This window comes from Macaca fascicularis, chromosome 17 (genome assembly GCF_037993035.2).
Source record: "Macaca fascicularis isolate 582-1 chromosome 17, T2T-MFA8v1.1".
NCBI classification, from domain to species: domain Eukaryota; kingdom Metazoa; phylum Chordata; class Mammalia; order Primates; family Cercopithecidae; genus Macaca; species Macaca fascicularis.
Window position 1 is genome coordinate 25,462,072 of NC_088391.1, and position 24,217 is coordinate 25,486,288.

At 37.0% G+C, this 24,217-nt stretch overlaps 1 protein-coding gene and 1 pseudogene across 1 annotated transcript in view; both read left to right on the forward strand.

Annotated features, from left to right (window-relative positions):
- Positions 1 to 22,087, forward strand: part of LRRC63 (leucine rich repeat containing 63) — a 64,055-nt gene extending 41,968 nt beyond the window's left edge. Inside the window, exons 8-10 of the mRNA XM_065533223.2 lie at positions 7,044 to 7,127; positions 12,029 to 12,268; positions 21,854 to 22,087. Coding sequence (XP_065389295.1) covers positions 7,044 to 7,127; positions 12,029 to 12,268; positions 21,854 to 22,067 — 538 coding nt within the window. The 3' untranslated portion in view covers positions 22,068 to 22,087. The remainder of the gene's footprint in view (positions 1 to 7,043; positions 7,128 to 12,028; positions 12,269 to 21,853) is intronic.
- LOC107127948 (protein Abitram pseudogene) lies at positions 15,293 to 15,817 on the forward strand (annotated as a pseudogene).
- Positions 22,088 to 24,217: the final 2,130 nt, after the last annotated feature.

Consider the following 24,217-nt stretch of genomic DNA (forward strand, 5'->3'; position numbering starts at 1 on the left):
GGTGAGACATTTATAATTTATTTAAAGTGCATTGAGAAGCCATTGGTTGTTTTTAAGCACAAGAGTGACAAGGCTGAGGAGGTTTGAATGAAGAAAAATAATGAGTTTTGTTTTAGATTAACATATTGGTTTTAGATTTCTGTTTTCCATCACAAATCTAGACTTAGACATATTAACCTCACAGGAGAGTTTTGTGCTGGAGATATTTCTGGAGAAATGTCTGTGTTTCAAAGACAGATAAAGAAGAAATTATAAAAGACTGAGGAAAAGCCTCAAATTGCATAAAGAGAACCAAGTGTATCATGGAAGTCAGGGAAGTGGATTATTTTGAAAAAGAAGGATGACCAACAGTATCAAATACAATAGAGAAGCTCAGTAAGAGTAAAGGTGAGAACAGTTTTAGTGGAATGATGGCAATAAAAGCCAGCTTGCAGTGGGTTGTGATGGAATGGGAAGAGAGAAATTGGTAATAGTGTAGACCATTCTTTGTAGAACTTTAGAGGCAATGTGAGAAGAGCAATTAGATAAAAGCTATAGAGAATGTGAGATCTTAGAAACATTTTTGTTGTTAGATTTTTAAAGACTCAGGCATATTTACAGGATGTTGGGAAGAAACCAATAGGGAATAGATGGAAGATGTGGAAGGATGATAGATGATGCAGAATTTCACAGGAGATGGGAGGGGAAGAAGTCATCAGCTCAGGTGGAGATTCTGGTCTTGAACAGGAGGAGTAACCCTTATCTTCTAAAACTGGAGGTAGGTCCTAAAAATGAACATGTAAAATATATAGTTATAGGGGTAAGAAAACAGGAAATTCATTTAGTCAGCAAAGATTTATTTAGCTCCTATAATGCATCAGTTGAGAGAGATTACTATGAAATAACTTCAGATAATCTTTGAGAGCAAGAAGAATAATGATTGAAAAGAAATTTTAAAGAAAATTGTGATGATTTAGTATTGATATTGAGAGGAATGGAAAAGAACAGAGCACAGAAAAGTGAATGTTTGAGAGACGATGCTGTGGGCTTAGCTGAGACGGTTCTGGAAAATTCTAAAAGTCGATTGATACAACAAATGATTTTTTGAGTCTGACATCTTTCACTCAACATAAATTTTGGGGATTCACCCATGTTGTATATATCAGTATTCCATTCCTTTTTAATGATGACCTCATGTCATATGGCCTCAGCCATTTCAGCAAAGTCAAAAATAGAAATGGGATTAATTGGGAATGAAATCTGTGGACAAGTCTTTTGTCTTATGGAATGATACCCATGAAATACATGGGAACCCCAACAGGTTCTTGAAGATTTTATACTAATAGAAATGTTGCCAGAGTGTATTAAGGACAAAGACAGTATGAAATGAAAAAACGCTGTCAGATCTCCAAAATTCCATGGTCAGGAAACAGCTGAATATGTGTGCCAACTTTCATGAAAAAGGGAGGATGATTCAGAGGGTGGTGCCAGGAACCGGGGAGGATGAAGCCAGGAGCACAGAAGGTGGAGCTGTGATTCCAAAAGACAGAGCCAGGAGCCAGGAGGGCAGAAACTGGAAAGTAGGCGGCAGAGCTGGGAGCTACTGCTCATTATTCCCAGGCCTGGAAACCAAATGAAGTTTACTCAGTCCTATTTCAGAATTGCTTGGGATTGGTAATTCCTGTTTACCTTTCATTTTCTCCCTTTTGGACCAGAATATCTATAACTTATCCTATGCCTGTCTCACAGATGTATTTTGAGAGCAGATAACTTGTTTCTTTAATATCATAGATCCACAAATGGAGAAAAGTTGTACTTCTGGATGGGTTATATCTGGAGCCTCACCTATACCTCACCTACACCTATGAGATATGGGACTTCGGAGATTTAGATGAGATGTTGAACTTTGAGTTGATGCTGTAAAGGGTTAAGACCTTTCAGGAGATTGAGATAAGTGAATGCATTTTGCATGTGGGATAGATGTGAATCTTTAGGGATGAACTGTGATAGGCAGAATAATGGTCCCCAGAGATGTTTGTATTCTACCAGAACCTGTGAATATGTTATATTACAGGGCAAAGGGAAATTAAGTTTGGAGATGAAATTAAGGGTTCTAATCAGCTGATCTTAAAGTAGGGAGATTATTCTGGATTAGTTGAGTGGTCCCAGTCAAATCACATGAGCTCTTAAAAATGGAAGGGGGATGCAGAAGCATTTGTCAGATACCACCTGAGGACTTGGCTTGCTTTTGTTGGTTTTGAAGATGGAGGAAGGGAGCCATGAGTCAAGGAATGAGGCAGCTTGAAAACCTGGGAATGGCCTTCAGCATACGGCCAACAAGAAAACAAGGGCCTCAGTTCTACAGCCGGAAAGAACTGAATTCTGCCAATAGCCTGCATGAGTAAGGAAACAGATTTTTCTAGAGCCTCCAGATAGGAATGCAGTCCTACTGATGCCTTAATGTTAGTAGGGTGAGACCTGTGCAGACTTCTGACCTATATAACTATAATTAACAAATCTGTGTTGTTGTACACCACTGTTTGTGTTGCAATTTGTTATGGCAGTCACAGCTAAACTAAAACTAAAACTAAACCAGTCAAAGATTTCAACTCTTGTGGGGAGTTGAAACTCTTGTTTATTTTGGTGGCTAAGTATTGTATTTAAAAGATTGTCTTTTTAATTCTTTTCATTATTAGTCTTTTTCTTATAGTTTCCGTATGTTAAAATATGCATACATATTTTTTCCCAGATTTATTATTTTGGTACCTTCTCAAAGTTTTACTAAAAGTATAATGGAGTACTTTCACTGTTATCTTTGCATTCCTAACAAGATCTTGCTAAGTTTCATGAGACTCAAAGTGATAGAGTAGAAAAAGCAAGATACTTCCAGAGGCAAGCTCTGCCCTTTATGTGCTATAGACTCTGGCAAGCCACTGACCTACTCTTTTTTTTTTTTCTTTTTCTTTTTTTTTTTTTTTTTTTGAGACAGAGTCTTGCTCTTGTTGTCCAGGCTGGAGTGCAATGGCAGGATCTTGGCTCACCACAACCTCTGCCTCCCAGGTTCAAGCAATTCTTCTGCTTCAGCCTCCTGAGTAGCTGGGATTACAGGCATGGCCACCATGCCTGGCTAATTTTTTGTATTTTTAGTCGAGACTGGGTTTCACCATATTGGCCAGGATGGTCTCGAACTCCTGACCTCGTGATCCGCCCACCTCGGCCTCCCACAGTGCTGGGATTACAGGCGTGAGCCCCCGTGCCAGACCCTGACCTACTCTTAACTTCAGTTTCCATCTGAAAGTTTAGAAAACTAACACTTGTTGGCTGGGCGCGGTGGCTCAAGCCTGTAATCCCAGCACTTTGGGAGGCCGAGACGGGCGGATCACAAGGTCAGGAGATCGAGATCATCCTGGCTAACACGGTGAAACCCCGTCTCTACTAAAAAATACAAAAACATAGCCGGGCGAGGTGGCGGGCGTCTGTAGTCCCAGCTACTGGGGAGGCTGAGGCAGGAGAATGGCGTGAACCCGGGAGGCGGAGCTTGCAGTGAGCTGAGATCCGGCCACTGCACTCCAGTCTGCTGGGCAACAAAGCGAGACTCTGTCTCAACAAAAAAAAAAAAAAAAAAAAAAAGAAAACTAACACTTGTCTTCAAGGATGTTACAAAAATTAGGTAAGAAAATCTTGTAAATTGGCTGGGCGTGGTGGCTCACCATGTAATCCCAGCACTTTGGGAGGCCAGGGTGGGCGAATCACGAGGTCAGGAGATCAAGACCATCCTGGCCAACATGGTGAAACCCCATCTCTGCTAAAAATACAAAAATTAACCGGGCATGGTGGCACGTGCCTGTAATCCCAGCTACTCAGGAGGCTGAGGCAGGAGAATCGCTTGAACCAGGGGAGGTGGAGGTTGCAGTGAACTGAGATCAGGCAGCTGCACTCCAGCCCGGCGACAGAGTGAGATCCGTCTCAAAAAAAAAAAAAAAAAAAATCTCGTAAATTATTTTTAAAATCCTTCAATTATTTTCACAGATTTGTCTCTTTTCCTTTATTTCTAAAATAAAATAAAAGGTGCAATATTTTTGAAATTATGTAACCATTGTTTCAAGGTAGGGCAAATTAGAAGTTAATAAAGAAAAAAAAATTCTATTTGAGTAAAGCACACATGTACTGAGGCCTACATTTTTGTTCCTAAGGTTTTGCTTTGAGCTGCTTAGGGCATACTGTGTGAGGCAGCATGGAGGCAGGAAAGCTCAGCTTTCGCGGAAGAACAGGGGCCTCCTATTGGGGGCGGGTGGATCGACACGCCCATGTTATGCTTGGAACTTTATTACTATAAAAAGCTCTTTGATTTGTCTTTTCAACTCTCTTATAAAATGAAGCTAATGAATCACTTCAAAAATCCAAATTTTTTTTTCTCTTCCCAAAGCTTTTGTAGAAAAGATAAAAGATAAAAAAGGGAGAAAAAGGGAGGTGGGGTGAAGAAAAGTAAAGGACAGAGACAGGTTTTAGACTCATGCCCTGAGGTTATGCAGAAACAACTGTGGCAAAGGTTAAAACAAAAAGTCTTTATCTTTTCCTCAGTGGATAGCAGGAGAAAAATGACAGAAAATAGCTACTTCAACTAAGGGAGTCAAATCTTTGCCTTACTTGTTTGACTCAATTTGCTTTAATTGGCAGGTACGTTCTTTGGGAAAGAGAAACTACTTGAAACAAAAAGAACCTAACAGCCTACTTGAAAGCCCTGTCTTAAGAGCAGATTCTGAAATTGTACACGTTTATTTCCCCATATTGTTATTTATTAAAGAAGGGGATTAAATTGCCTTGCCTCCACATATCTGATGAAAAGGGATAGCTACATTTTATTTCATACCAAATTGGATAAATTGCTTAACCTCTTACAGCTTCCATTTTTTTTAATCTGTAAAAAACAACAATCCTATATTGGTATGGTAAAAGATCATTCTAAATTGCCATATAGTAGGCTTTTAATAAATACTTATATCAGTGTGGTGGTCATTGCTGATAATACATGAAATTATTAATGCTAGTCTAATCTTGCAAGCTAACAGAAGGGCTCTAGTTTAAGCAGCTCATTGGCCAATAATATGCTACTAAATAAAGCAATGAAATAAATGTAAAAAATTTTACATATCCTAAAAAATGTGATAGATTTGGTACTGGTGGGGAATAGAGTATCAGACCAAACTGAGGGTGTCGGAACAGATTTTCTCTGTAAAAACCATATATAAATGACATAAACTTCAACTCTAGAACCTATTCAGCTTCCTCAGTGCTGCCTACACCTGTTACATCTCACAGTCAGCAGGAATATGTCATCCATAGTGAAAGCCTGGAACCAAACTAGGTTGCCAGAGCCAAAGAAATACGGGAAGATGGAATGACTCCAGAAACTGCCTGAGGCAAGAAAATGATATGATATTGAATTGAAAGACAGAGCAAATGGTATTAACATTTTCTTTACCGAGATGATAAGAAGTCAGAGATGAACATTGAATTGAAAAGGCATTTCTTTTGTTCTCCTAGTCAATCTCATTAACTTCTCAGAGCAAATTATTTTAAATTAACTGGGGTCACCATTCCTTTCATTCAGTTATGATTTACTCAGCACTTACCATGTACTAGACGCTGTGTAAGGCATTGGATATATAGAAATATAAAATGGAATCCGTGTCCTCTGGAAGCTCATAATTTTAGGAGGCAGACATTTATTGCACAATGTGATGGGTACTATGAGAGGGTGAGCAGAGAAGTACAGAAGAGGTGTCTCACCCAGTCTGAAGGATTTGGGAAGAGTTTGTTGGATGATATCTGAGCCAAGACAAAAAATGAAAAGACAATGATCAAAGAGTCAAGCTTGGGGAAATTTTACGTGTTATTTACAGATATGTGATAACTGGTTAATTCAGGGAATTTTAGCAAATAAATGCTGGACCACAGAGGAATATGGGGGACAAGTAGCATGGGACCAGATCATGAGGACCTTATATGCCATGTTAAGATAGTAAGAAGTTAGTGAAAAATTCTGCTCATGATGCCTTAAAAATCATACAAATAACTTTTCACCTTTTATTTATATGGAAAACAAGAAAGTCTTTGAGAACAGCACATACAAAGAAGGGGGTGTTTACTAGGGGTTATGATGACTACGATACTGAGGCCTTGAATTCCAGTCTTCAAGAAGCAATTCCCACTTCCATCCCCTAGGAGTCACGGCTTGTGACAGCGCAACTATGTTTTTACAGACTGTTTGTATTCTTTGGTTCTCACCTTTAAGTACCTGTCTTGATGGAAAGAAAGATCAGAGGTATTTTACTAGAAAAATCTTAATGCAATTGTAGTGGGTTGACTAGCATCTCTCAGAAATTCATGTCCATATAGAACCTTAGAATGTGACCCTGTTTGGAGATAGGGTCTTTGCCGATGCAGTTAGTTAATATAAGGTCATACTTATACTAACTTGGTTAAGGGTGGGTCCCAAATTCGATGGCTATTGTCTCTATAAGAAAGTCATGTGAAGACAAAGACAGAGGTTGGAATTATGCTGCCACAAGCCATGGAATGCCAAAGGTCGCAGGCAACCACTGGGAGCTGGGGGAGAAGCAAGGGACAGTTTCTCCCTCAGAGCCTCCGAAGGGAACCAGCCCTGCTGACACCTTCATTTTGGACTTCTGGCCCCCTGAACTGTGAGAAAATACATTTCTGTTACTTTAAGCCACCCAGATGATGGTAATTTGTTATGTCATCTCTAGGAAACTAATGCGACAAGCAAAAAAAAAGTAAGTGATAATGAAAACTTCTCAGGTGACTTTTTCTAAATAGGGCCTTGTCCACTCCAAAAATCTCAAACTGGTCTTAATGGATAGATGAGTAATTCTTAGGAATTTTCACAGTAATTACACCATCTATAATGAAAAGAAGTTGATATAAATTTCAAGATCTTAGAAATCTGGTTTCTATATTCCTGCCTACTTACTCAAGTACTTATTTATTCCCAGTGATGATACATAATCATTTCTACAATTAATTTTTTCTTTCTATTTAAGGTTATTTTCCTTGTCTTATCTTGAAGAACTTGATGTTTCCTATAATGAACTTACTTTTATTCCAAATGAAATTCAGAAACTCAGGTATTTTGGAAGTACATAGAAAGTTATATGCCCCTTAATTATATATTTAATAATGATTGTGATGGAGAAAATTGAGTCCTTTCATTTATTTAATAGCCATAAAATGTAATCTGTGAAGTACAAAGTTTACCAAACATGTAATTTGAATGATTGGTGTACAGTATTTTTAAGACATAACATTTTCAGGATTTAAAGAACAGTACAGATGACTACTTAACAGAATGGATAAGCTACTTATGTCCATTTGTCTCTTTGTGTACCTGTAACTCTTACTATGTTTCATTTATTTTTTGTAAGGAAATACATGTACGCAAAATGCTAATAATACAAAATATAATTTTTGTGCAAAGCTTCAATTCTAACATTAATAAAACTCTGAAGTTTACCTATGTCCTTATAGGTCAGTATCATACTGTTTTGATTGTGACTTCAGAATAATTTTTAATAACTAGTAGGGAGATTATTTTTCAATAGTCTCTTAACTGTTCTCTTTAGAACATAATCCTTATGATCATTTTGTGTAATGTCTAGCACATCCAGCAACACACATAATCACAAAGTTAGAATTTTAATTGCAATTGCATAGAGTTTACTCATAAATTTGGGAGAATTTATATTTTTGATGATAAATTTTTCCACTCTAAAACATTTTTTTCATTTTTTCAGATCTCATTTTATGTTCTTCATAAGAATTTATGAGTCACTTCATATTTTTCCTAATAACCTTTTCTAAGTGTTTTATAATTGTGATTGTTACTATGAATGTAATGTAATATTTCTCTTATTTCCACTTGCTATTTTCAGTACAGAATAGAGAAAAGCTATGTACTTCTTTATATTAACTTAAAACTAATGTATGTAACCAAGTTCTCCTGTTAGTTCTGATTTAGTTTTACTGCATTTTATTTTGTTGCCTAGGAACGTAATCTTCCATTTAGCAGAATGAGATAATTTTATCTCTGCTTTTAAAATATTTAAATCAATTATTTAATTTCCTATGTGAGAATCTCTATATTTTAGTAGGAAACTTCAGCCTGTTCATATTTATTATGACCAACATATTTAATTTTTTGCTTTTCATTTTACTTTGTACTTAGTATTTATTTACTTTCCCCCTTTCCTGCCTATTTTTTTAGGATGCTGTTTATTCTCTTTTTAAATTTTTGAATTTATTTTACTTTTAATTTTTAGAGACAGGATCTCACTCTGTCACCCAGGCTGGAGTGCAGTGGCACGATCATAGCTCACTACGGCCTTGAACTCCTAGACTCCCACAATTCTCCTGCCTCTACCTCCTGAATAGCTGGGACTACAGGTGTACACCACCATGCCTCGCTGATTTTTTTATATTTTGTAGAGATGGGGGTCTCACTATGTTGCCCAGTCTGGTCTCAAGCTCCTGGCCTCAAGTGATCCTACCACCTCTTTTTTTCTATCTTATTAATTTTGGCATTCTATTGTACTTCCCTCATATGTTAGTGGTGATCTTTCCTTTTCCCAAACTCATAATCAAACACATTTTCTTTAATGTTTTATAAAGGCAAAATAAAAACTACTTCCCCCACCGTGATGGTCTATCTCCCCACTGCTGCCTTCTTCTGCTGTTCGTTGAGACCTTTAGAACACTGTTATTTTCCTGCTTTCTTTCCAAACTCATCTTCCCCTTATCCAACTCTAGGCTTTGCTGAAATAGTTTAGAAAATTTTGTTTCAGATTCTCATTAGTATTTTCCTTTGCATCATGTCTCTTTTTATTAAAGAATGTTTATTTAGCACTTAAATCTTACAAGTATTTTAGTTCATTCTCCTTTTGTATTTATCTGTATGTATTTCAAGACTCATTGTTTACAGCTGTTTCACTCCTTTCCTGTCACCTGGAACCTGGCCATGTCTCTTTTGATTCATTGGCTGTTTAGCTTTTTTCCTTAAGTATTTTCCTCAGATGGAATCCATAGGTAATTTTTCTCGGAATCTTTAACCCTGACAAATAAATGATGTCTGGAGTGAATGGACAAGCTTGCATTCAGCGTGTTTCACAGTAACCTCCATGATTGTGTCCTCCTCTAGTTCCCAGGGTGCTGGGGAGGCACCTGATGCCAATTTGATTCTTTTTTTCTCCCTAAGTGACTTTCATTCTTAACTGGAAAGACTAAGATTCTCCCATAATCTTTGACCTTTCAGAATTGTATTAGATTATGCTTACAAGTTGTCTTTTTTTAAAACTGTCTTTCCTGGAATTCAGTGAATTCTTTTAATCAGCCAGTTCAAACTTCTCTTTTCTGGTTAAGAAAATATATTTAACTATTTCCTCATCTGTTTCATATTTTCTTCCTAAAATGCCTATATTTACATGTTAGATCTCCTAGATCTGATTTCCGTGGTACTAGATTTTTCCTCGTGGTTTTTCTTTCTTTCTTTATTTTTTTGTTTTGAATTATTTCTTCTACTTTGTCTTTGCCTCTAATTTGGATCCCCATGAAGACCATGTTCTTCTTTCATTCATCCACTTAACTTTTTAGTTTTACAAATTATGCATTTTGGTTCCAGAACATCTCTGTGTGTCTGTGTGTGTTATATTTGAATCTTGTTTCCCCACCCCCCCTCCCCAACTTTTTATCCATCCCTCCACAGAAGGTGCTTGTCCCAGGACCTTTGCTTTGTGTGTTCTATGTGTTTTTCTCTTCTGGCCACTCTTTTTTCCATGCAAGTCCAATGGCAGTCACAGAACACCACTGAGAATGCTAAGAAAGTGAGTGGTGGACCAGGAGGAAGCTTCTCTGCATCCCAAGGTGCTCAGCTGCCAAGGCAGTCTCAACACAGAGCTATTCTAGCTTTAAGGATGGTTTAGCGGCCAGGCGCAGTGGCTCACAGCTTAATCCTAGCACTTTGGGAGGCCGAGTCGGGTGGATTGCCTGATAGCCACTAACAGATTAGGGAAGTACAATAGAATGCCAAAATTAATAAGATAGAATAAAAGAAGTGATAGGATCACTTGAGGCCAGTAGCTTGAGACCAGACTGGACAACATAGTGAGACTCCCATCTCTACAAAATATAAAAAAATTAGCGAGGCATGGTGGTGTATACCTGAGGTCAGGCGTTCAAGACCAGCCTGGCCAACATGGCGAAACCCTGTCTCTACTAAAAATACAAAAATTAGCCAGGCGTGGCGGTAGCAGGCGCCTGTAATCCCAGCTACTTGTGAGACTGAGGCAAGAGAATCACTTGAACCCAAGGGGCAGAGGTTGCAGTGAGCCAAGATCGGGCCACTTCACTCCAGCCTGGGCAACACAGTGAGACTCCATCTCAAAAAAAAAAAAAAAAAAAAAAAGGTTTAGCCTCCCCCTAACTCTCTTAGAACTCATTGAGGGGAAGGAGGCAGCTAAACAGGTGTGTCCTCCAAGATAGACCAACTCAGACAGGGAGAGCCTCACCATGGCTGTTCTGGTGAGCCGTGGTGAACCTTCACTAGCATTTGCCTAGGGGGTGCCACACTCATTCTGATTGTCCACATAGAGTTTGTATTTCTCAGCTTGGGCTACTATAACAAAATACTATAGGCTGGGAAGTTATAAAAACCAGAAATTTATTTCCCACAGGCTGGGAATTCCAATATCAAGGCCCCAGCAGATGTGGTGTCTGGTGACGGCCCCCTTCCTCATAGATAGCCATCTTCTCACTCTAACCTCACATGGCAGAAGGGGTGAGGGGTCTCTCAAGTCTCTTTTATAAGGGCACTAATCTCACTTATGAGGGCTCCCACCCTGACCTAGTCACCTCCTAAAGGCCCCACCTCCAAATACCATCAACTTAAGGTGAAGATTTCAACATTTAAATTTTGAGGGGACAGAAACATTCAGACCAGAGCAGGACTCTCTCCTGCTGGCCCCTAGGCTTGTGATTTGTGCAGAAGAAAAAGGTGGCCATGCCAGCTCTCTCAGGACTGTGGCAGAGTCCAGGATTTTGCTCACCTTTTTCAGACCATGAGAGGTGAATTAGTCAAACTCTGGTTGAGGGATGAAGAGAGCTGAGGTGCCATCTTCCTAGCCTCATTGTTTTAAATACCCTTGTTGATCACATTTTAATGTTATCAGCAGGAGTCATAAATAAGTTACACTGTGTGGATATAAGATGTGAAACTAGACTGTAAATGAGAATCTAGAGGCCCTCAGCAATTTGTTTCCTAAAGTTCATATATCAGCCTTTTCACCTCTAATACATTTGACAAGTTGGACCAGCCTTCGATTTGATTTTGATGGGTCTCTCATGAATAGACTCTTTTCTGTCTGCTTCTAGGACTAATTAGAAAGGAGATACATGACTGTACAAAAATACCATTGAGGCAAATGAAAATAAGAAAATCAGTAATGTTGGCTCTGTTTGAATAAAGAATAAGGGTTATTAGAAGTAATTGACACAGAAAAAACCCAGAGGACCCAGTTAATGAAAAGTTTAAGCACAAAATAGCACATAATATGTTTTGATAGCATAAATTTCACTATTTTGATTGGGCTTGAATGAAAAAATATATATGTATTGATGTTTAATTTGTCTAAGAAAATATATTCTGTGAATCATACTATACTATATTTTATGTAATATGACATTGATTAGTCTTGCGTTTGTGGATATTTTTTGTTCCATAGTGATGACATATTGCAAAAATCCAAACTATATACTTAAACTGTGCTATTCGCTCAAATGCACTTATTTGCATAATACTATATTGGTTCAGTTGCTTTAGAAATTAATTCTATTGATTCTAAAGAAATACTTAAATTCATACTTGTGTTTTATTGGTACTAGGTTTGATGCCAATTTTTAAGAACGATTGAGGCAGAATTTTACTTTAATATTATGAATTGTGTAATACCTTTTAAAGTATGGTGTCCTTTATTTACAGATCACTTGAAAGACTGACCGTTGATGGGAATGAACTGAATTTTTTCCCACATGGAATTTTGAAGCTTAACCTGACAAAAATTCAGTTTGAGAATAATTTCACTCATCCTTGTTTTTGGAGAGAGAATTCTTTGAATAATCCACAACAACTTACTCAAATTATTTCTTTGTTCATTGTCCAAAATAAACTACATAAATTTTATGATAAGATCCCAGTAGAAGTTCAGAAGTTACTAAACTGGTGAGCAAATGCTAAAGCCCTTTTAACCAAAATATATCTTTAAGCATTTAAAACGTTCTTCATTACAGGCTTAGATGACAGTGTCACTAACACGCACACGTACTCCATGACACACACAAAACCATACAGACAATTCTTCACATCGCTCCACCCAGTTCTTCAGGTATAATAATGTAGTCTGAATCCAACCCCATTGTGTGATATTCTCAAGTTGTTACTTAACTCCAGTGTGAAATGTTAGTTGTCTATATGGTGGTTGCATAAATCTTTTCTATGAATTTCTGAGTTCATAGAAGTGGATTCTTCCAAAAAAATTATTTGGCTCCAGGCACACTATTCTGGGAGGTGTTTCACTCCACTGTGACGTCATGGAGACCAGGAATAGAGCAGGCATGCATGGAGTAACCTCCCTCACGGTATCAATGACCAGCGTTGGAATCATTGCCTAATCTCAAGACCAGGGTACTTAAACTCCCACATCCTTACAGTCCACTTAGGCGTGTCGCTTATTTTCTTCAGATGGTAGAAGACCACTTTTATTGAATTACTGGCCATCAGTGCTTAGGTTATTAATTTAACAAATATTTGCTATATGCCTAAGTAAAATGGCTTCCCAGGCATATATAAATTATACACATTGACTCAATAAAAGGCAGGAAACTTAAACAGCCTAGTAACTATTGGAGAAATTGAACAGTGGTTAAAAATCTACCAATGAAAAAGGAACTAGGCCCAGAAGGTTTTGATTTTAACGTATTAAGATGTCAATATTAGTGAATGCACATGAGAAAGTAAGAAAAATCACAAAGGCAGTAATTTTTTTGAAGAATTATAACCTAACTGGTGTGTGGTAAACAGATATGGGATCATGAGATTTGGATTCACCACAAGGTACTTGGGAAGCTGAATTTGAGATTCCTGAATTAAATGTGGACTCCAAAAGAGGCTTAATGGTCCCAGAGCAGTGAACTAACTCTCCCAGCAGAAAAAAATGTTTTTGAGAGAAACACCCTCCATTTAGACTGTAAACGTTCCAGAAAATTATGTTCAAATGAATATTAGCTCACAGCTTAAAGAAATTTCCAAATATATGAGGAAACAAGCCACCAAGAAAAAAGCAAAACAATCAAACAGATACTAATTTCCAAGGACCTAGGATATTAGTATTGCAACTGTGACCAGAAAAACATGAGAAAGAAATGTTAAGTAAAATGAAATTCTAGAAACTAAAAAATAATAGTTAACATTAACTCAATGCGTGAGTTAAACAGCAGATTATACACACATGAAGAGAGATCTGAAGAAATTATAGTAAATATGCAGACAGGAGGTAAAGAGAATGGAGAAAAAAGGACAAGATTTAACATACACTTACAGACCCAGAAAGTGAGAACAGAGAGAATGGTGGGAGTCATTATTCAATGAGATATTGGCTACGGATTCTTAGAAGTAAAAGATGTGAATTCACGACATCATCAGGAGCTCTATAAAAGCTAAGTAAAATACCTTGTGGCAAAACTGAAGAACCCCAAAAACAAAGATAAGAACCTAAAATCAGCCAGGAAAAAAAAAAAAAATCACTTACAAAAAACAACAAATCAACTGCCAGCAACAGTGGACCAGTGACTGAAAAAAAATATTATTTTGCCCAGCAAAGCTTTCAAGAACAAGAGAAAACATGGTATTTTTATATAAACCAAAACAGAATTTGCTCCCAATAAATCTTCACCAAAGGAAGTTGCAAAGGGTGTACATCGACAAAAGAAAAATGATTCCGGAAGCAAGTTCTGAGAGGCAAGAAGGAATGGTGAGAAAAGCAGTTGGAAAATATGTAGGTAAACAAACATGATCTCTATGAAATCCTAATAACAAATGCGGGGTTTAAGAAATATAACTAAAACCAGACATCAAACAGTTAGAAATATAATTTTTAAAGGATACTTTTTATGATAGGAAGAAACAAACCTAATGTATAAATATATTAAGTGAAAAATGTGTGAAACATTATGGAAAAAAAGCTAAATCTTTATAAAATAGTGAAGGCTGAATTAAATGGAAGAGATATAGATACTTAGGGATAATAAGATTCAGTACTAAAAACACATGTTATTCCCAAATAGAGCTATAAATTCAATGCAATTCTGGTGAAGATGCCAATAGAATGTTCTCAGGAACTTGATAAGCTTATTCTAAAATGTATGTGGAAAAGCAGAGGCTCCAAAATAGCCAAAAGAAACCTGAAAAAGAAGCCTAACATAAGAGGCTTGCCCACCAGACATCAAGACTTACTACAAAGTTAGAGAAGGCAATAAAGGTTGGTATTAAGTTCAAGGAAAGGCAAATCAATCAATGGAAGAGAAAACAACCCAGTTATTTTGTTCTGATGCCTGTAGGAAAACTTGACATTTGACAGAATAGCCCTGTGGATCAGTAGTGAAAGAATAGACTTTTGAATAAATGATGCTGAGACATTTGGTCATCCCCAAGGAAAAAACAATAAAATCAGATTCCTGCTATATATATGGCACCATCAGACACACAAAAAAATCATTTCCATTTTGATTAAAGATTTAAATATGAAAAGCAAAACTTTAAAGCTTTTACAAGCAAGTGTAGAAGGCTCTCTATGACTTCATGGTAGGCAGACATATCTTAAACGCAATGCAAAAAATATAAACAGTAAAGCAAAGTTTTATAAATTTGACAAAAGTGTAATATTTACGTAAATATAAGATACTATCAATGAAATTAAAAGACAAGCCATTAACTGGAAGAAGATATTGCAATGCTTAAAATAGTTGAATAATATATATATATTATTACTATATATATATATACACACACACACATATATATAAAGAGAGAGAGAGTAGTCATCCCTTATCCTTGGGAGATGCATTCCAAGACCTCCAGTGGATGCCCGAAACCATGGGTAGCACTGAACCTTATATACATTGTGCTTTTCTATACATGCATATCTATGATAAAGTTTAATTTATAGGGGTGGTGGCGCCTGAGGTCACCATGGCTACCAAGCACAAAACCGCAGGGCCAGTGGTACCTTTGTTTGTGGATCGATACTTCATTCACTGGTACAAAGCAGATGTCAAAGGAAAATCTTGTGAGGACCACTGTATACCACAGCACTCTAACCGAATATGTGTTACCACATTGACAGAATCTCATCCAGTTCTTCAAAGTGGAAAAACAATGAAAAGCATTCCCTGTCAGATCAGTACCAACTGTAGCAGACTTCAGAACAAGGTCTCTGGGAAATGTAAGCGGGGGGCACAGTTTCTAACAGAACTTGCACCGCTCTGTAAGAGTTACTGTTCAGATGGTGAAGCATATACTGTATCTAGTTGTGTTAGAGGATGTTCGATGGAAGTGATTGAAAACATTCTCCATAAGCCATCTATTCTTCAAGAAAAGCCATCCACTGAAGGCTACATTGCAGTTGAGTTACCCAAATTTGAAGAAAGTAAAAACATAACAGAAGGGTTACTGACACAAAAACAGTATGAAGAAGTCATGGTGAAAATGCATTAATGCCATGCATCAATGTCATGAGGACTGACATGGAGCAAAAAGCAAAGCCGGATTCTTGTTACCTGACCTAAACCATCAGTCCACAGAAGGAGAACCAGTATATGTGACGCATACTTCACAGCCATACGCCGGGGAGGCCTAGTGCTTCACTGAACTTCGTTTTCCCTCTCTGGCTTTCGTAATGAGCCTTGGTTCCCATTTGTCTTCAGCCTGCCAGATCTGGCCTGCCCTTGTACTCACCCTGTTCTCTTGCATCTCTCTAACAACTGGCGTGCAAGGAATGTTTTTCTGATTAAAAACAAGCAAACAAAGCTCTTTGAAGAAAATTTAGAAAATATAGGAAAGTTTTAAGTAGCCAAGTAAAAATAATTTACTCATTATCCCATAATCCAGCAGTAAATACATTTGACCCTTGAACAACATGGGTTTGAACTGTGAGAGGGAACCATAAACGAATCAAAAATATATCATTAACCAAACACAAAACCCACTTATAGAGCAGGCTGACTTTTCATATACTCAGTTTCCAGAGGACCGACTGCAGGACTTGAGTTATGTGTGGATTTGGGTATATGTGGAAGGTCCTGGAAGGAATCCCCCATGTAAACCAAGGGATAACCGTACTACATTTTAACCTACTTCTGTTTGAACATTATAGTATGGTTATTGCTTTTGCCTCATTGTCCTATTAGTTTGAAGTTTGAAAAAACCTAACCCACCTTTCTTACCCAATCTGCTAGAATGTGACTACCAAAAAGTCTAGTCCCAGCCCATCTGCCTCAACGCCTCTCCCTTTTAGGTTGTAGGGAAGAGGCCAGAGTGCAGACTATATCTTCTGCCCTCCTTATGCCAACAAGGTGGCCTTCCCCTCTGAAACAAAGTAAAACTGCAACACTGTGACTGCTGAAACGAGGGACATGTGAAAAGGCTCTGAACAATACAACAGCTTTCCTAGGAAATGTATTAGAATGCAGTGGGAAGCTAATTCTTGAAATATGCATATTGTAGTCACTCAGTCTCACATACTCTAGTTACCAGCAAATAAGTTACTGAGAATATGTCGTGCAAAGGCATGGAAGCCTTTGAAAGGAACAAATGCTTTCACATCATTTAAACAAAAAAAAAAAAAAAAAAACCTCCAACAACTATGAATTTATAGTTTAAGGTTGATTTACACTGAATTTCAAATAAAAGGACTATAAAACTTGTCATCTTTCTGTAAGGGCTGTAACACATAAATACATTTCAATATCCCTGTTTTTAAATAAAATATACATTTATACAGAAAAAAGTTTATAAATTAGGCACAGTAAGATAACTAATAATAACAATAACTAATAACTAATAAAATAACTAATAATAAAGTAGAACAATTATAACAGTATGCCAGTATCACTACTGTTGCTCTTTGGGGCAATTATTAAGTAAAATAAGGGTTACCTAAACAAGTACTGCAGTACCACAACAGTTGATTTGATAACTCAGAGGGCAACAATGGGTAGAGTCTACAATGTGGATACATTGGACAAAGAGAGATAATTCCTGTCCCAGGTGGGCAGTTTAAAACTTACAAATTGCTTAGTTATGGGATTTTTCATTTATTATTTTTGGACCACAGTTGATAACTGAAACTGTGGAAAGCAACACCTTGGATAAGAGGACACTACTGTATATCTTCCATAAATCAATAAGAAAAGATATAAACCGTAGACAAGTAGATAAGTGATAGGAATGTGAAATTCATGGATGACAATACACAGATAGGTAGTAAACATGAAGAATGTGAAATCTCACTAGTAATCAAGAAACTGCAATGTAAAATAGCAACAAGCTTTTTTTAACCTACCTATTTTATCAAAATTTACAAGATTGATATTGTGCTAGCTTTGGATGCCCGAAAATATGACTCTCATCATGTATCATTGTTGGTACTATAAATTGGTGAAAGCTTCTTGGAAGGCAATTTGACAGTTTCTTAGTCTTTAAAATAGCACCTTAAATCTTAGGAATCTGTCTTACAGAAATAGTTACATGTAAACACAAAGTTAGATACGGGGATTATAACTGCAGCCTAAAACTGCATCAGTCAGAGAGTGGTAAAATAACTTATGGCATATTCATACTATGAAACATTATGATGCTATTAATAAGAATGAAGTTTTATTCTTAAGTTTTGACTTGGAAATGTTGTCCAAGTCAAAAAAATGTTTTGACTTGGAAAGTTGTTCAAGACATTTCATTAAACTTTCCAAGTCAAAAAAATGCTTTGACTTGGAAAGTTGTCCAAGACATTTCATTAAATTACAAAAGCAAGTTATTCCCACAGACACATACATACAGAGTGAGGGAGCACACACGTGAGAAAGATTCCATTTATGTAAGAAACAGTTACGTATCTAGGAGCTGGAGGGGGCAACCCAAGCCAAGAGCTTTAGTTACTCTAGGGAGAGGAGTTGCAGTGACTGAAGAGAAGAATAAGCAGGAATCTCTGTGTTTTTCTCTATATATTTCTATATTGTTTGGAAATTTTACAAGGACTCATTTTCATGTAAATAAAAACTGATACAAGTGAATTATAAATAAAAGCAGCTGGAGGAGGAGCTAATGACAAATAGTTGGGGACACAGGGGAAAGATACAGGGATGAAATAGTATTTGAGAAGGGTCTTGAAGGACCAGTAAAATTTGGAACTATGTCTTGTGTTCAAGGGACCTTCCAGAAAGAGGAAACAAAATGGGAAAAGAGGGATGTGGACAAAGAGAAAAATGAATATTTAGCCAGAACAAAACATCCATAAAGAGTAGTGGGCCAGGCACGGTGGCTCACACCTGTAATCCTAGCACTTTGGGAGGCTGAGGTGGGCAGATCATGAGGTCAGGAGATCGAGACCATCCTGGCAAATGTGGTAAACCCCGTCTCTACTAAAAATACAAAAAATTAGCCTGGCGTGGTGGCACGCGCCTGCAGTCCCAGCTACTCCGGAGGCTAAGGCAGGAGAATCACTTGAACCCAGGAGGCAGAGGTTGCAGTGAGCCGAGATTGTGCCACTGCACTTCAGCCTGGGCAACAGAGTAAGAATCCGCCTCGAAAAAAAAAAAAAAAAAGAGTAGTGGTGGCCAGGCATGGTGGCTCACACCTGTAATCCCAACACTTTGGGAGGTGGAGGCAGGTTGATCACCTGAGGTCAGGAGTTCGAGAACAGCCTGGCCAACATGGCAAAACCCTGTCTCTACTGAAAATACAGAAGTTAGCTGGGCGTGGTGGCACATGCCTGTAATCCCAGCTACTTGGGAGGCTGAGACAGGAGAATCACCTGAACCCAGGAGGCAGAGGTTGCAGTGAGCTGAGATCATGCCACTGGACTCCAGCCTGGGTGACAGAGCAAGACTCCATTTCATAAAAAAATAAAGACGGAGAAGAAATAAATAGAGTTAGCTAGCTGTCCATTAGAGATCACTGAATGCATTGGAAGTTTCTTCTTCAGGCCTTGAGAGTCACTGAGTCCAAATAGTACAAATAGACCTGGCAGTATGTCAAAGATGGACTAGTGCAGGGCAAGCTGAGTGGAGGTCAGTTAAAACACTCATGTCCATAACAGGTAAGGAGGGACTGATCCAGAGTAATAAGCAGGGGTATGAACAGGTGGGAAATGCAACAAGACAAATTATGGAGGTAAAATTAACATACCTAGGTATGTGGGCCAAGTGAGAAAGGGAGGATGAAAAATGACTACGGGTTCAACCTCATCATAGACGACTGTGATATTAGTAAAAATAAGAACAGTGAGGGAGGGATTTGTCACCCAACCACTGTCATCCTCCAATGTCTACCCTTGGCTTTAATCCTGAATTTCTAACTCCTGAAAATTTTGGTACTGTCCTACTTTTGCTGAGTTCTTTGGATTGCGGCTCACCTGTGGGCTTGCACTAAAGTCACTCTAAGCTCAGCTACTGCTCTCACTTCAATGGCTGCCCTCTCAATTAGCAGCTATGTATGTCTTTTTTGTCCTGTACAACTTATCATTGCTGTCTGCCTCTCTCTGTCTCTCTACCCACATTGTATCACCTCAGACAGAGAATCCACTTCCATTGAGAGTGGGGTCAGAGGACTCATGTTCCACAGAAGTTTACCTTGACTTCCTAGTGCATGAGAATAATAGAAATTTTTGTTTGTTTTTATTTTTTCTTTTATTTTTAGTTGGCACATAATTATACATATTTATAACATACAGGGTGATATTTCAATACATGTATTTAGTATGTAATGTTAAATCAGCTTAATATATCTATCACCTTATTTATTATTTGTGTTAACATTTAAAATCTTCTAGCTTTTTGAAAATACACAGTAAATTGTTAACTATATTCACCTACAGTGCTATAGAACACTAAAACTCCTATCTACCTGTGACTTTTTTCCATTTTTAACCTCTCCTATCCTCCTCTTCCTCTTACCCTTCCCAGCCTCTAATAACCACAATTCTACTCTACTTCCATGAGCTCAATTTGTGTTTAGTTTCCACATGTGAGTGCCTTTCTGTGCCTGACTTACTTCACTTAACATAGTGTCCTCTAGGATCATCCCTGTTGCCACAAATGACAAGCTTTTATTCTTTTTAAAGCCGAATAGTATTCCAGTGTATGTATATACCACATTTTCTTTATCCATTCATCTGTTGGTAAACATTAAGATCAATTCCGTATCTTGGCGATTGTGAATAGTGCTGCAATAAATATGGGGGTGCAGATGTCCCTTCAATATACTGATCTTCTTTGCTTTGGATAAATACCCAGTAATGAGATTGCTGGATAGTAAGTTAGTTTTATTTTTAGTTTTTTGAGAAACCTCCATACTCCATTATGACGGCTGGACTAATTTACATTTACCACTGAAAGTGTGTGAAAGTTGCTTCTTTTCTGCATCTTTACCAGCATTTTTTACTTTTTATCTTTTTGATAATAGCCATTCCCACTGGAGTAAGATATCTTGTTATGGTTTTTATTTGCATTTCCCTAAATATTCGTGATGAGCATTTTTTCATATACTTATTGGCCAATTTATTATGTCTTCTTTTGAAAATATCTATTCTTTGATCATTTTAAAATCAGATTTTTTTTTCTGCTGTTGAATTAAGTTCCTCATATATTCATTAGTGCCTTGTCAGATGAATACTTTGCAAATATTTACTCCCATTCCGTAGGTTGTTGATTCTGTTGATTTTTCCTTAGTAGTGCAGAAGGTGTTTAATTTGAGATTAGTCCCATTTGTCTATTTTTATTTTTGTTGCTTAAGCTTTTCAAGTCTTAACCATAAAATCTTTGCCTAGGTCAATGTCCTGAAGCATTTCCCCTATGTTTTCTTCTAATGGTTTTATAGTTTGTTTAAATACTTAAACATATTCTTATAATCTAATGGTTGTGAAATGGTATTTCTTTGCTAATTTATTTTGTACTTCCCGATTACTAGGGAGATTGAGAAGCTTTACCTATGTTCTCTTGACATTCATTTTTTTCTTCTTCTGTGAATAGTCTATTCCTGTACTAATGTTAATGTACTAATGGATTAATATTTTGTAACTGATTTCTAACCATTTAAAAATACATTATGGACTCTAATTCCATACCGGGTTATGATAGTACCTTTTTTTTTAAATGATATATTTATTTTGTATCATAAAAATTACATGTTTATTATAAAAAATTAGAAAATAAACACATTATTAAGAAATGTAAAATCCCCTGTGATCACATTTCCCAAGAATAATAACTATTTTCAATTTGGGATCTATCATTAGAGTTTTTTCTTGTTATGCATATATACTTTTTTGTTTTAAAAAGCTAGGATTGTATTATAAATATATCTACTGTATTGTTTAGGTCTTTTAGCATTTAGTCTTTCACTTAAGGGGTAGCACTTATCTAGGTGGTAAGCTCAATGAAGATAAGGGCTGTATTTTATACTGTTTAGAGTCTTGCATAGCACAGAGTCTTTAGTAAAAATGTATTAAATATTGACTTGCTGTTTCCTACATTTCAGCACATCCAGGTGTGAATGGTGTCATGGTCCCAAGTTTGGTGAAGGTTTTCGTGTCATCCGATCCTGTGATATTTTTGGAGCATCACAGCTTCCAGTTATGTTTCATGTCTGTTCTTCTTCTTGCTACAGAAGAATAAAGGAAAGCAGTTTTATTTTAGATGGTAGTCCTAGTAGAAGAATAGCTCTAGATGTGGAGTTGTCAAAAGAATTATAGTACAATGATTTATCATATATATATATAAACTTCACTGGCTTTTACTACATATATGTCTACATATAGTAATCCATCTCTTTGAAAGTAGAGGTTCTGTTTGGAAGATATAAGTGTCTTCTCATATGAATTATCTTTGTAATTCTAACTCCTTATAAAAGTTTGTGATTGTTAGGGAATTGTTGCAGAATAATTACTCAAGGAGGATTAGTAAAGCCTTTAGATTTGAATACAGATCTAGAAAATTTCTTTCAGAGCCTGTTTACTATAAAAGGAAAAATGTTAGAATCCTTTGCAAAATGGGTTATATCTTACAACTGGTCTTTTCATGCATCCATACTAAGTGACGAGATAGCATTGCAGAGCCATCAGTGGGGTTTGTGCTGCATACAGCTTCAACGTCACACATCCAAGTGCTCAATGCTTGTGCATTTCTGCGGACATCTGACCAGTGCCTACCATCTCAATTTTAGGTTGTTTGGGGGAATAAAAGATTAATTCTATCCCCAATTGTTTGTTTAAATTAATTTCCCAGGTTCTTAGAGAACTGGTACAGTCTTTAATTGTTACCTTGAACTTCATTTCCTAACGCTGAGAAACTGGACATTAGCCTGATTCCGTAGGCTAGCACCAGCATCTACCAAGGCCTACAGTGATAGCCTGACAGGAAAACAAAATACAACTTACAAAATAACATTGCAAAGCAGCATTTGCATGCAGTGAAACTTCCTTTAAGAATTAACGTTTGGTAAGAGAAAGATAAAAGGGCATTTTGATATACAAACAACTTTACAATGGCATAGAATTATTTCATGTATCTTTTACACGCAGTTCACTTAAATCTCAAATATCATTGCTAATTAAATTTCGTGATATGAAATGATTTAAATTTACACAGCTATCTTATCGTTAATGTCAGAAAAATACATTATGTCATGTTTGTGTGTATCTTTTAGTGATATCATTTAAATAAAGATAAATCAGGCAAAATAATTTTTCTATTGATTTCAATAAATTGCGATGCTTACACGCTTTTCCTTGAGACTTTGTTTCATTTTTCAGCAGAATCAGGTAAACTTTGCTTTGCTTGATAAATATACACTGTATTTTCCAGTGTAAGAATAAAATTATTTATAATGAAAGAAGTAACTACCATATTACACATGTATACAGAAAGGGATATTTATAGTACGATAAATTAATTCATTAAAATGTAATATATTCATAATTAGAAAACAAGATGAAGAAAATAATACTAACTCCCTGTGGCATATAGCTTATTAATACCCTTGTTCCTCAAATATTTCTTGGGGAAGAAATATGTTTATTTATTTATTCAAAACATGTTGGGTTTTGGTTTAACTGAGTAGTTTCACATTGAAATAGGAAATAAAAAAGAATAGCTTTCAAGGGAAATGACAAATTCTGAGGGATGTTTCAAAACTAAATATACCTAGATACTTAGACAAATATGAAATATACTTAGAACCCAATCTCTTCATGCTTAGTATAAACCTTGAATCTGACTGATCTCTTATAGATCTTCCAAAAAAAGTAACTTACAGTATTTTTTAATGAAAGTAAGACATATTTTTTATAGTGTAGCAGGATGAGCCGCAGACAAAACTCAGACACCAATCACCTCGCTTCTGGATCAGGGAACCAAGAAATGTAGCAGGAGGAGGCGCAGACAGAACTACTTAGACACTGAAATAAAGAAGGAAGGGTGTTTCTTCGGCTGGGGGCATTGGCAAGACTTCTGTCTCAAGAGCCGAGCTCCCCAAGTGAGCAATTCCTGTCCCTTTTAAGGGCTCACAACTCTAAGGGGGTGCATGTGAGAGGGTCGTGATTGATTGAGCAAGCAGGGGGTATGTGACTGGGGGCTGCATGTGCCGGTAATTAGATCGGAACAAAACAAGATAGGGATTTTCACAGTGCATTCCTATACAATGTCTGTAATCTGTAGATAACAGAACCAATTAGGTCAGGGGTCCATCTTTAACTACCAGGCCCAGGGCGATCTTTAACTACCAGGCCCTGGGCGCGGCGCCGGGCTGTCTGCCTGTGGATTTCATTTCTGCCTTTTGATTTTTACTTCTTTCTTTGGAGGCAGAAATTGGGCATAAGACAATATGAGGGGTGGTCTCCTCCCT